General features: G+C 48.9%; 1 protein-coding gene and 1 long non-coding RNA gene across 5 annotated transcripts in view; one reads left to right on the forward strand and one right to left on the reverse strand.

The window, feature by feature from the left end:
* CMTR1 (cap methyltransferase 1) overlaps nt 1-12,065 on the forward strand; it is a 48,051-nt gene that overhangs the window by 34,470 nt on the left and 1,516 nt on the right. For 2 of the 4 annotated variants that reach the window (XM_032140342.2, XM_058432293.1), the window contains exons 14-23: nt 3,124-3,180; nt 3,925-3,982; nt 4,510-4,578; nt 5,563-5,694; nt 6,608-6,730; nt 7,413-7,504; nt 8,218-8,286; nt 9,681-9,728; nt 10,502-10,614; nt 11,219-11,327. In XM_032140342.2, coding sequence (XP_031996233.1) covers nt 3,124-3,180; nt 3,925-3,982; nt 4,510-4,578; nt 5,563-5,694; nt 6,608-6,730; nt 7,413-7,504; nt 8,218-8,286; nt 9,681-9,728; nt 10,502-10,614; nt 11,219-11,327 — 870 coding nt within the window. The other 2 variants (XR_009211278.1, XM_058432294.1) reach the window with 2 other exon arrangements.
* On the reverse strand, nt 8,577-11,226 carry LOC116459680 (uncharacterized). The gene is made up of 3 exons (XR_004245649.2): nt 10,691-11,226; nt 10,485-10,591; nt 8,577-9,699 (listed from the first exon to the last, which is right to left on the reverse strand). It is a non-coding gene; the product is annotated as an uncharacterized LOC116459680 (long non-coding RNA).

The following is a 12,065-nucleotide window of genomic DNA, read 5'->3' on the forward strand; positions in this document are numbered from 1 at the left end:
TTACATTGAGTGTAATTATTAATGTTTGGCTTTAAATCCCCAATCTTGGTTTTTTGATTTCTATTTATCCTGTCTGCTCTTTGTTTTATTTCTATTTATCCTATCTGCTCTTTGTTCCTCTCTTCCTTTCTTCCCTGTTTTGGGGGTGGGGGACTAATTCAGTATTTTTCAATAACTAATTCAGTATTTTTTAAATAATTCTTTTTTAAATATTTTTTAGTATTCCTTTTATCTCCTTGAGGTTTTTTAGATGCCTTTTTTTTTTGTTATGTTTCAGTTGTTGCTCTAGAGATTACAATATGCACCTTTAAGTAATCAGTCTGCCTTCCAAAACTATTTTGTTGCTTTATGAACAGTGTAAGAACCTTACAACACGATACATGCTATTGTTCTTTTGTCTTTGTGTTTTTGTTTTTATATAAACTCTATATTGTTACTATTTTTACTTTAAACCATTTATAGTCTTTTAAAGATGCACACGCATGCACATATATATCTAATTTTTTAAAAAAGGTCCTTGGTATTTACTGACATACTTACGCTTTCTGGTGTTCTTCATTCCTTCCTGTAGAACCAGATTTCTATTTGGAATCATTTTGCTTCAGCCTAAAGAATTTCTTTTAGCCTGTCTTTGTAGTACAAGTCTGCTGGAGACTAATTCCCTGCTTTTGTCTATTTAAAAATGTATTTAGGCCAGGCATGGTGGCTCACACCTGCAATCCCAGGACTTTGGGAGGCTGAGGCAGGTGGATCACCTGAGGTCAGGAGTTCGAGACCAGCCTGACCAACATGGTGAAACCCCGTCTCTACAAAAGTATAAAAATTAGCCCGGCATGATGGTGGGTACGTGTAATCCCAGCTACTCGGGAGGCTGAGGCAGAAGAATCACTTGAACCTGGGAGGCGGAGGTTGCAGTTAGCCGGGATTATGCCATTGCTCTCTAGCCTAGGTGAGAGAGTAAGACTCCGTCTCAAAAAATAAATAAATAAATAAAAATAATGTATTTAGACTGGGCATGGTGGCTCATGCCTGTAATCCCAGCACTTTGGGAGGCCAAGGCAGGTGGATCACCTCAGGCCAGGAGCTTGAGACTGGCCTGGCCAACATGGCAAAACTCCCATCTGGCAAGAGAATCGCTTGAACCCAGGAGATGGAGGCTGCAGTGAGCCGAGATTGTGCCACTGCACTCCAGCCTGGGTGATAGAGTGAGACTCTGTCTCAAAAAAAAAAAAAAAAAGAAAAAAAAATTAAAAATTAAAAAAAAAAAAACTATTATTTCCCTTTCATTTTTGAAGGATATTTTCACTGGGTATGGAATTTGAGGTTGATATTTTTTCTCTTAGCACTTTAAAGATATGATTCCATGGTTCTCTGCCTCCCTTGTTTCTGATGAAAAGTCAGCCATTATACCTGTTGTTTTTCTGTATGTCATGTGTCTTTTTCACCTCTGGCTGCTTTTAATATTTTATGTTATTTTTAGTATCTCAATCTTGATATATTTATATGTGGTTTTCTTTGTATTTATTCTGCTTGGGGTTCACTGACCTTGGATCTGTGGATTGATTTCATTCAACTCTTCAGGAAATTTCTTGGCCATTAGTTTGTCGATATGTTGTTTTATCCATTTTTTTTTTTTTTTTTTTTTTGAGATGGAGTCTCGCTCTGTTGCCCAGGCTGGAGTGCAATGGTGTGATCTCGGCTCGCTGCCACCTCCGCCTCTGGTGTTCAAGTGATTCACCTGCCTCAGCCTCCCGAGTAGTTGGGATTACAGGCACCCACCACCATGCCTGGCTAGTTTTTGTATTTTTAGTAGAGACAGAGTTTCGCCATGTTGGTCAGTCTGGTCTCGAACTCCTGACCTCAGGTGATCCACCAACCTTAACTTCCCTAAGTGCTGGGATTACAGGCGTGAGCCACCGTACCTGGCCTAATATATTGTTTTATTCTTTCCTCTGCTTCTGGAACTCCAATTATGTTTATGTTAAGCAGTTTGCTATTGTCCCCAATACCTAGATGATTCATTTTTTTTTTTTTTTCACTTTTTTTCCTCTTTTATGTTTCAGTTTGGGTTTCTGTTGACATGTCTGCCCTCAAGTTCACTGATTCTTTCCTCTACTATGTTCAGTCTGCCAATCCCAGCAAAATAATTATTCATCTCTAACATATTTTCATTTATAGAGTTTCTATTTGCCTTTTAAAAATATAGTTTCTATATCTTTGCTGAAAATCTTCACCTTTTTATATGTCATTCACCCTCCCTTTTTTTTTTTGAGACGGAGTCTCGCACTGTCGCCCAGGCTGGAGTGCAGTGGCCCAATCTTGGCTCACTGCAAGCTCCGCCTCCTGGGTTCACGCCATTCTCCTGCCTCAGCCTCCTGAGTAGCTGGGACTACAGGCGCCCGCCACCTCGCCCGGCTAATTTTTTGTATTTTTAGTAGAGACAGGGTTTCACCGTGTTAGCCAGGATGGTCTCGATCTCCTGACCTTGTGATCTGCCCGCCTTGGCCTCCCAAAGTGCTGGGATTACAGGCCTGAGCCCCCGCACCTGGCCGTCATTCACCCTTTCCAGTAGATCTTTTAACGTGTTTATCACAGTTATCTTAAAGGCCCCATCTGAGAATTCCAACATTTGGGCCATCTCTGGGTCTTGTTCTGTTGGCCTGTTTTCCCTCTTGTCAATGGGTAGCATTTTCTTGCTTTATCATATGCCTCATAGTTTTTTATTCAATGCCAGACATTGTGTGTAAAGAACAGTGAAGACTAAAGTAGAAAGGGTGGCTGTTAGTATGCATAGGTCGAGTAAGCTTAGTCTATAGTTGAACTGAATCTGGGCTTGAATGAGCTCACCACTACTTTCAGATTATTTAAGGGTGGGATTAGAAGCTTCCTTTTAGTAGGACTTGGGATCTAAGAACTGAGTGACTCGGTTTTCCTGTTCTACCCTCATCCTTCAGTAAGCCCCACATAACTGCACTGTGGGGTAGGGGTGTGGGTTTCTTTCTCAACTCTCCAGCTCCTTCACCAAATGTAGATGGCCACTGCTCCAGTTGAACCTCTCTGTCCTGATGTCAGTTACCTGTCTTTTTTGGTAATCCTAAGATCAAATAATTTTTTTTCTTCTAGCTACTGTAGTCTGCAGATCAAAGCTCTGGCGAAAATCCATGCCTTTGTTCAAGACACGTGAGTGTTGCCAACTTTTCAGAAACCACCTATTTCGAACTTGCTTTCCCTCCCCACAAGCTGTTTGTTTTTTTCATTTCAACAAACATTTTAAAACACCTACTTTTATCTCATACTCTGCTATGGTCTCTGAAGGATGCCAGAGAAGCGTATGACATGACCCTTGTCCCCAAATACTTTACATTGTCTTTGGGCAGATAAGAATAACCCAGGAAAAGGATACAGGAAAGGTTATTAACAGTGCATCAGAGGGTGTAGAGTGGCATAGCACAAGTAGAATACATAATGTTCAGGGGACACAGAGTGAAGAGTGATCAAGAGAGGAGAGGTAGGACTGATCAGAGAAACCTCTGGTAGGGGGTGAACATAAGCTAATTCAGCTTTGTGGGGCATGGTGACATCCATTGGGATGGGTTTAGTGTGGCCTGTGTCAGCAGAAGAGGAGCTAGAACATGCTGATGGGTGATTGAAAAGGGGTGTCGGGGAGGACCCTGGCATCCAGGTGGTCTGGAGGGCACTTTCTCTTTCCCATTGTGGTGAGAAGGGCAGGTAATCCCATTTCGTGTATGTTTGAGCTCCCGTTGCATGTGTTGTAATCACGCTGGGCCAGTGGCAGCATAGTGTCTGCGTGTACACTCACATGTTCATTCATTCAGGCCTCCTCTCTATGGGATATGAGGGGTGCACAGGGGCACTCCTGTGCCTCTTAGAGATTTTAATCACTAACTGGCTTCATATTCCCAGGACACTGAGTGAGCCTCGACAGGCAGAGATACGGAAGGAGTGCCTCCGACTCTGGGGGGTAAGTATCTCACCCAGCCCATTGCTGCTTCAGGGCAGGGAAGCCATAGAGAAGAATGGGGTTGACTCCCAATCCTGTCACCTTAGGGTCTCTCCGCTTCCAAAAATATCTGCTACCCTCACAGCATCCCAGAGGTTGACATCTCGGCATTGTTGGTAGTTACCTCCTTGGCCCTTTCACTGCTGGTTTGGCCCTGCAGCTGGGTCAGAAAGGACTACAGAAAGGACTAAAGGGGTGGGGTGTGGGAAGTGGGCTGGCGTCAGTTTTGCAACTGGTGGCCCCATGTAGCAGCACTGACAACAGAGAGCCCCAGAGAAAAGGAAGTAGCCTTTGGGGTGCATTGCCACAGGGTCTGAAAGGGAGCAGTGAGTGAATTATCCACTTCCATCCCTGTCAGCCTGGCCTCCTTTGTCGTGTGCCATATTCCTCCTCCCCAGCCTGACCCTGTCCTCCACCTGCCTACACTCACACACGGCCTTGGTCAAAAGGGCATTTGAAAGTCAGAGCTCCTTGCTGTCTTATTTCAGATCCCAGACCAGGCTCGTGTGGCTCCTTCTTCCTCCGACCCCAAATCGAAGTTCTTTGAGCTAATCCAGGTAAGACTGGTATCTGTGGTGGACATGAAAAGTTAGAGATCTGTCTCTCGATGTGGATGGTATCACTGAGGCCCCAGATGCATGGTCTCCAGAGGGGCTTGTGCAGATGCCCGCCATGGGCTCTAAGGGGTGGAGCTAAGGCTGCCACAGGTGGGAACCTTTGGTATAGGATGTTGAATTCCCCAAGAGCACAGTCAGGCCAACGGAAGATTCTCATGTTCAGTGCTTGTGCTCAGCATTGCTGCCACCCAAAGGGTGGTTCTGGCTGTGTCACCCTGGCAAGTTCAGGGTCCTGTGGGAGTTGCCTACAAAGGAGACGTAGAGTGTGGGATGATCTTAGGCAAGGGAGCTGGGCACAGGGTGAAGGGAGCTGCCAGGGAAGCCCACAGCAGGGTTGGCCTAACCCCAGGTTCTTTGTCTTATTTCTGGTGAGCTGGTCCTCAGAGTTCTTTTGCCCTGTTTCTTCCTACCGCTCAACCTCCAGCTTTTACTTGGGCCTCATTTAAATCTGGCCCAGATCATGGGCAATTGTGGTGGTTTTGTGGGGGTCAGGGAGTAGAGACCGAGGTTCAAGATGCCCTCAAAAGAATAGTATGTGTACATTTTTCTAAATGGGGTAAAGAGATCACTAAACTGTTCTCAAACCAACTGCTGGAGAATCCTTGCTTTTAGTTTTATTGAAGGGGCAGCTTTTATATTCTGGTGACATTTTCTTATAGGTCTGGTAAATTGATCTGTGCTTGGGGACTTAATGTTCTTTCCTTTTCCAGCCTTTCCTAATAGGTCCTACAGGAACATTCCAAGCAGATGGAAATAGATCCCATTTAGTGCACAGTTAGGTAGAGAAGGGGGTGCAGGGGAGCCTATTTCAGAGAGCCAATGCTTCCTGTCCCTTGCCTTGTCGAGCCTGCCCCCAGCCCATATAGGCACCCATACTGTCCCCTCCCCCAACCCAGCAGTGTTTTCTCTGACTCGTGGCTGCAGGGCACTGAGATTGACATCTTCAGCTACAAGCCCACACTGCTCACCTCTAAAACCCTGGAGAAGATCCGTCCTGTGTTTGACTACCGCTGCATGGTATCTGGCAGTGAGCAGAAGTTCCTCATCGGCCTGGGGGTAAGTCTGCAGCTGGCTTCCTGCCCAGCTTGGGATGGTGGATTTGCCCTTTGTGGGAATCTGGACAGCTGCCTGCCACACTTGGTACATGTTCTCTTGGCATTAAGTAGCTGTTGCTTTGACCCTAGTGAAGGTATTTCTTGAAACTTCATTTCCTTTCTTCCTCTGAGTTTGCCAGGTGTCATTCATTCTTTCATTTGTTTCTTCAACTCTGTGCATTGCTAAAGGGAACACTGCTGCTTTTCTTGTGATACAGAGCTTCCCAGGCTAGCAGAGTGGTCAGCAGGCTAATCTGACTTGAGCCCATGCAGCCATTCCTTTGCAACACCACCACCACCCGATGCCATCCCCTGTCTTGCAAAGATACTCCCTGTCCCTACCCTGGGCCCCCTGGAGTCTAAAATGAGGTGAGGGAAAGCCTTGGCAAGCTCTTTATCTTACTTAACTGGGTAAAGTCATTGCTTTTCTTTCAGCTCTTGACTTGTGTTTCTATATAATTTGGTCCTGTCTTCCTCAGTTACTTCTTTTGTGCCCTCTCACACTTTGTCTTTTTCTCCTTTTACTTACTCTCTCCTTCTCTGCTCTCTGGACTCTTCACTAAACCCACCTTAGACATATACAAAACTGGATCTTTTTTGAGGGCCACTAATTATGGACTTAGGTCTTTTGAGTGGTGCCCTGCACCTGTACCAAGGCTGAGCCAGATCTCTGCTTCTCTTCTGCTGAGGCACTGGAGAACACTACTATTATTATCACTAAAGTATAATGGATTTAATCTCTCATAGACATTTTCTTCTGACATTTCCAAGTCCCATCAGTTTGTAGCTGCCAACTAAAAGCTCCTTTGAGAAGTAAGCCTCTTATCCCTGGATCTCCATGCCTTCCTTACCTGGTTGTTTCTCTCTGCCTGTAGAAATCCCAGATCTACACGTGGGATGGCCGCCAGTCAGACCGCTGGATCAAGCTAGACCTGAAGACAGAGCTGCCCCGGGACACTCTGCTATCTGTGGAAATTGTGCATGAGCTGAAAGGGGAGGTCAGAGATGGTTCTGCTCAGGTGTTGGCCCTGCAGCTAGGGGACTAGGGGGCTGCTGAACCTGGCCTTTTGCCCTGAGTTAACTTGGTTACATTGTGTAGTGGCTGACAGGGCCCAGGGCTGGGGTGAGGGTTTATAATGACTCCTTCTCCCCGAGCAGTTGCTCTGAGCCACAGTGGTTCAGGTAAGGAGGAGCGCAGTCTCCATGTGTCAGAGGAGACCTCGATTGTCTTCTGTGCATTGAGGGCCCTGGTGAGTCTACTGGGTATTTTTTAGCAGCTGATTTAGTTTTTGACCAGAGATCCCTTGGGAAAGAAGAGACTTGTTATTTCTCTGGAGCCATGAGTATGAAATCTATATGGTGACATTCAGAACAGTCAGTAGGAACAGTTGGCAAGGGAGGTAAGCCAGATCCTGTCTGGAGTGCCATGGCAGCAGCCTCACTGGGTTTGAGGTTCAAGGGGCCTTATCACCCAATGCCTTGGATCTTACCCTGCTCAGAAGCCCAGGCCAGTCTGATGCTGAGGAGCAGCTGGGAGGGAGACCAAGAGAAATATCCTGCATTTAGAGCCCTACCCTTCCCCCAGCTGTAGGCAGAATGGAGCCAGCATGCCATGGTGGGTAGTGGGGGCTGAAGGCTGACGCCTGGCAGAGTGGGCAGTGTACTTACTTATCCTTCTAGGGGAAGGCCCAGCGGAAGATCAGTGCCATCCACATCCTCGATGTCCTTGTGCTGAATGGCACCGATGTTCGGGAGCAGCACTTTAACCAGCGGTCTGACCTGGGCCCCAGGGTAGGGAGGGTGGGGGTAGGCCAGGGCAGCTTGGGAGGACAGCGGCCTCCCGAGGTGTGGCCCCTCACCTAGGCCTTCTCTGCTTGTTGACATCCTGAGAGTGTCCCTCTCCCACCCACTGGTTGGTCCCAAAGTCAGGGCGAGAATTGGAGTTGCCATTTCAGAGTTTGCTAGGGCTTGGGCCCTGGTTATGAGAGATACCAGCACGCTCCATTTTGCCACAGCTGCTCAGGTTGAGGTATTTATGTTAAGGTTGAGCAAGAGGGTGACCTTGCGGGAAGAGGGGGTACTCCTTGGAAGAAATATCCTGTGCTTGAGTGGTCCCATTTAAGTTGCTCATCTAAGTGGGTGCACTGTGGTGTCCATGCTTTGGGGTGACAGGGCAGACACATACAATAAAAATGATACTTGAAGTTCTAGTGGAGGTGACTGAGCACAGCTGAAGGCACACTTCAGGAAAACCAACCGACATAGTGAAATTAGAGGTCAGAATCCACAGGGGCGGGGCATGAATAAAGACGTCGGTGGAGAAGGGCAGGGCGGGCTTCCTGGGTGACATGGGTGCTGCCTCTTGGAGCAGTCTTGCCGCAGATTCAGAAGGTTCTCCTACTGGAGCTGTGAAAATGCCCTGGGGGTAGGGGTGCTGGTGGAGGCATCCTTGGCCTGCCTCTGAGAGAGACTGTTTGGATTGTAGAATTCAGCTTGCCGAGAAATTTGTGAAAGCCGTTTCCAAGCCCAGTCGGCCTGACATGAATCCCATCAGGTGAGTGTGTGCTCCCTACCCTCCACGCTTCTTTCTGGCCAGTACCTGCTGCTCCCGTCCAGTAAGGGACGGGAGGGCTCAGCGGAGGGCACTAGGCAAGTGGGTGTTAGAGACAAGACCGTTCCTGCCGTGAAGTTTGTTTGGGGGTGCTAGGTAGGTGACTTGCCCCAGAGCATCTCCCCATCCTGCCTGGCAGTGGGTGAGGGGTTAAGGCATCCTTGTTTAGGGTGCACGTGCTTCTGGGAGTGCCAGCCCACCTCATGAATCACCCGTTTCCACCTGAGCATTGTTAGGACATCACCTGGCCTTTTAATTTTTTTTTCAGGTAAGAAATGGGTGCTGAGGGAATAGGAATTTTGAACATGAAAAAGAGAAGGATGGTTTGAGGGAATGGGACCCCCAGTGCTGAGGGAGGAGGAGGCCAGGGTTGTTGTAATGTTAGATAGCGAGAAAGTTCCAGGACCCTGAGAGGGAAAGGAGGAAGAGAACAGAGTCAAGAGTAGACAGATGGAGGACACACTTTTCCAAGGTAGGCTGAGGTCTGAGGTTATTGCCAAGGGGCACTGCTTAGCCCTGCTCTTGGGGGCTTCATGCGGCTGGAGACGGAGGTATCTATCTATTTACACTTTATCCACATTGTTTTTGTTCTTTTTAACATAAATTTACTTAGTTAAAATTAAATCCAGTATTGAGAATGCACTTTATAGATGGCATGTGAAAGTTTCAAAGGAATTTCTGTCTGCACTTTAAAATGTCCTGTCTGCTAGGTCCTGAAAGACAGCTCCCAGGGGGAACCTTGCCTTCATTGCTTGTGGTTTGGTTGCTGGATTTCTGGGAACCTTCCCCACTAGCAGTTCCAAAGACATGTTCAGGGCCCCCAAGAGCTGAGCGTGGGCATCAAACAAGAGCCCTGCATCCTTGTTAGGGTTTCCCCACACACTGTGGGTAATAGGACTATTAGGACTGTTTAGCAGCAACTTGTTATGGAAGGCCTAAAATCCATGTGGACAGACCTGGGCAAGAGCCTACTCCTTGGTTTTCTGCCCTCTGGTGATGGTGAAGATGACTTGGGGGTGGGAATGCTGACAGAGACATCTTTGTCTGCCAGACTTTTCTTCCCCTTTCTCCCTCCCGTCTTCCAGTATCCAGTTTCACTCCCCAGTTGCCCTGACGCAGGCCTGAGGAGCTGCTTGGCAGCTCTGAAACCCAGGGCTTGTCTGCGTAGAACAGCCACGTGGCAGGCTTGGCGTCCTCGCTGCCGGTGGGCCGGGTGGTTTCAGGGAGGGCCTGGGGCAGAGACGAAGGTCAGGTGCAGTCTCCTGCCTCCCAGCTGCCTCCTGGATGAGAATGTCCCCCAGGAAGCCTTTGTCTTGTCTCTGTCCCTCTACCCGCAGGGTGAAGGAGGTGTACAGACTGGAAGAGATGGAGAAGATTTTTGTCAGGTGAGTGACTTGACCGGTGAAGCTCAGATTCAGGAGGAGGTGGGGGTGCGGCTGTGTCCTGGAGTCATCCTCTGTTTCATAGAGATGGGTCAGGGGTGGGGTGGTGAACTGGCTCCAGCAGTCCCCTCACTTCACCTGCCTCGCTGCAGCACTGCTGCAGTCAAGAGTCCCCCGGCTGAGAGCTGCTTCAGCATCCTATCAGGAGGGAGCCGGGCGGGCTGTGTCAGGCAGAAATACGGGCTCATTGATGCTGTCATAGTTACGATGGGCCCTGCGAGGGGCAGAGCAGCAAGCTGCTTGAAATACCATAAATCCCAGCTCCCGGTACTGAGAGAGAAATTGAGCCTGGAGGGGCAGAAGGGGCATAAATGCGTCCTCATATTCTTAGTGGTGTGCAGGTGCTCACAGATCTCAGTCTCCTTCGGGGTGTGCTTATGTGGAGGTTACATTAACTCTTTAGTGGCCACAGTGTTGCCATGGGCATCCGTGGTGTCAGATCTCACCCTTACTGGTGTCACCCTGAAATCCCTCAAGCAGCAGTGACACAGCAGGGTCATTTGTTACTCCCCTGCCTCCACTGCCTGAGTGGGAATTCAGGGCCTGAATTCTAAACTCAGCATGGCCACCCACTCACTCGGCTGTGTGCCTCAGTTTCATCTTAAGTCAAACCAGGATCAGATACTGCAGTTGGGGTGATTTTATTAGTCAGAGACTAATTTTATCAGCCAGGGCCTTTTCTCTCTCTCATGCACATACCTTCTCGGGGAAATCAGGTTGGAGATGAAGATCATCAAGGGCTCCAGTGGCACCCCAAAGCTCAGCTACACAGGGCGTGATGACCGGCACTTCGTACCCATGGGACTCTACATCGTCAGGACAGTGAATGGTGGGTGAGGAAGGACTGTTCCCGCCATCCCCTCCCCTCTCCCATCTCCCCGCCAGGTGATGGGTTCAGACCCTACCTGAGCCAGAGTGAAGGGCTCCCAGCTAAGGTGGGTAGCAGCCAGGCTGGCATTTTTCTGAGGCATATGTTAGGGGACAGTGTTCCCTGAGCCTCTTCTGTTCTTCCGTGGGCCCTGGGAGTTGGTTAGGGAATAGGGAGAGGAGCTCAACTTGTACACACACACGTGTTGTTCTCATGGCAGGAAAAGGGCCTTCTCAGTAGACAGCAGCAGATCCAGAAAGTCAAGCTTGGTTTCTGTCCATTTGCATCCCCCTTTCTTCAGAGTGCTCTGGCTAACAAGTCCTAGAGATGTTACCCTGATGGAGAGTTGGCAGGACTGGGGTGGGGTCGTTGAGAAGTCATCGCTTACTCATTCTCCTGGAGCCCCTTTGGGCTGGTGATGAAGGCTGCTGCCTCACGGGCTATTCCCTGCTTGCTTTTGGTGGGAGGCAGGAATAGGACCACCAGGAGTGGAGGAAGGCACACACCTGTCCTCCACAAGTGCTTTGTGTCCCTTCTGGGCTTCATCCCCTCTTCCTCCCATCAGAGCCCTGGACTATGGGATTCAGCAAAAACTTCAAGAAGAAGTTCTTCTACAACAAGAAAACCAAGGACTCTACTTTTGACCTCCCTGCAGACTCCATTGCTCCATTTCAGTAAGTAGCTCTCCTCCAAGCCTGCTCTCCTTAGCAGGCTCAAATACTCCTGCAGGATGCCAGCCAGCTGTCCTGGGGCACACCCTGGGTCCTGAGATTGTTGCCTATGCAGGGGTTCCCCTGAGCACAGGCCTGAGAATACCTTTGTGGGGATGGCAGCCCCCTGCAGGTATGGCTGGACCTGGGTAGAGCTGGTGAGGGAAGCATGATGCCTGGACCTGCTAATGGTTACGGGCCTGGCTGTGAAGGCCCATCTGGGCAGCATATCCACCCCCATGGAGCAGCCACGTTTCGGTGACATTCCAACACTGGCCTGATGGTGGGAAACTGCTGAGGGCCCACAGCCCTGCCCCTTGGCACTCAAGGTCCCAGCTGTCCCTCTTTAGGACCCGGTGTCCATTAGACTGTTGGTTACAGGCTTCCCCAGCAGCCCTAATGTGCCTGTAATTAGCCACTGACATTTTCTGTCACCACACTACTAATACTGTATATTAGAGAAGCACAGACAGATAAGCCAGGAATATCAGTCATTGTAGGAATCCAGTTGGTGCAATTAGCAGCAACAGCTGTTTGTTGGGAAAGGTTGGTTCTGGGAGGCAGGGAGTTAGGGCCTACTGGGTACCTATTGCCTGCCAGGGGGAAGAACCTCAACTAAAGTCACTGACAGACCCCTCTGCCCCACACCCTTAAGAACACGTGACCCTGTGCCATCTGGGTGCAGTCCTGACCTCTTTCCTG

Source organism: Hylobates moloch, unplaced genomic scaffold, assembly GCF_009828535.3.
Source record: "Hylobates moloch isolate HMO894 unplaced genomic scaffold, HMol_V3 SCAFFOLD_20, whole genome shotgun sequence".
Lineage (NCBI taxonomy): Eukaryota > Metazoa > Chordata > Mammalia > Primates > Hylobatidae > Hylobates > Hylobates moloch.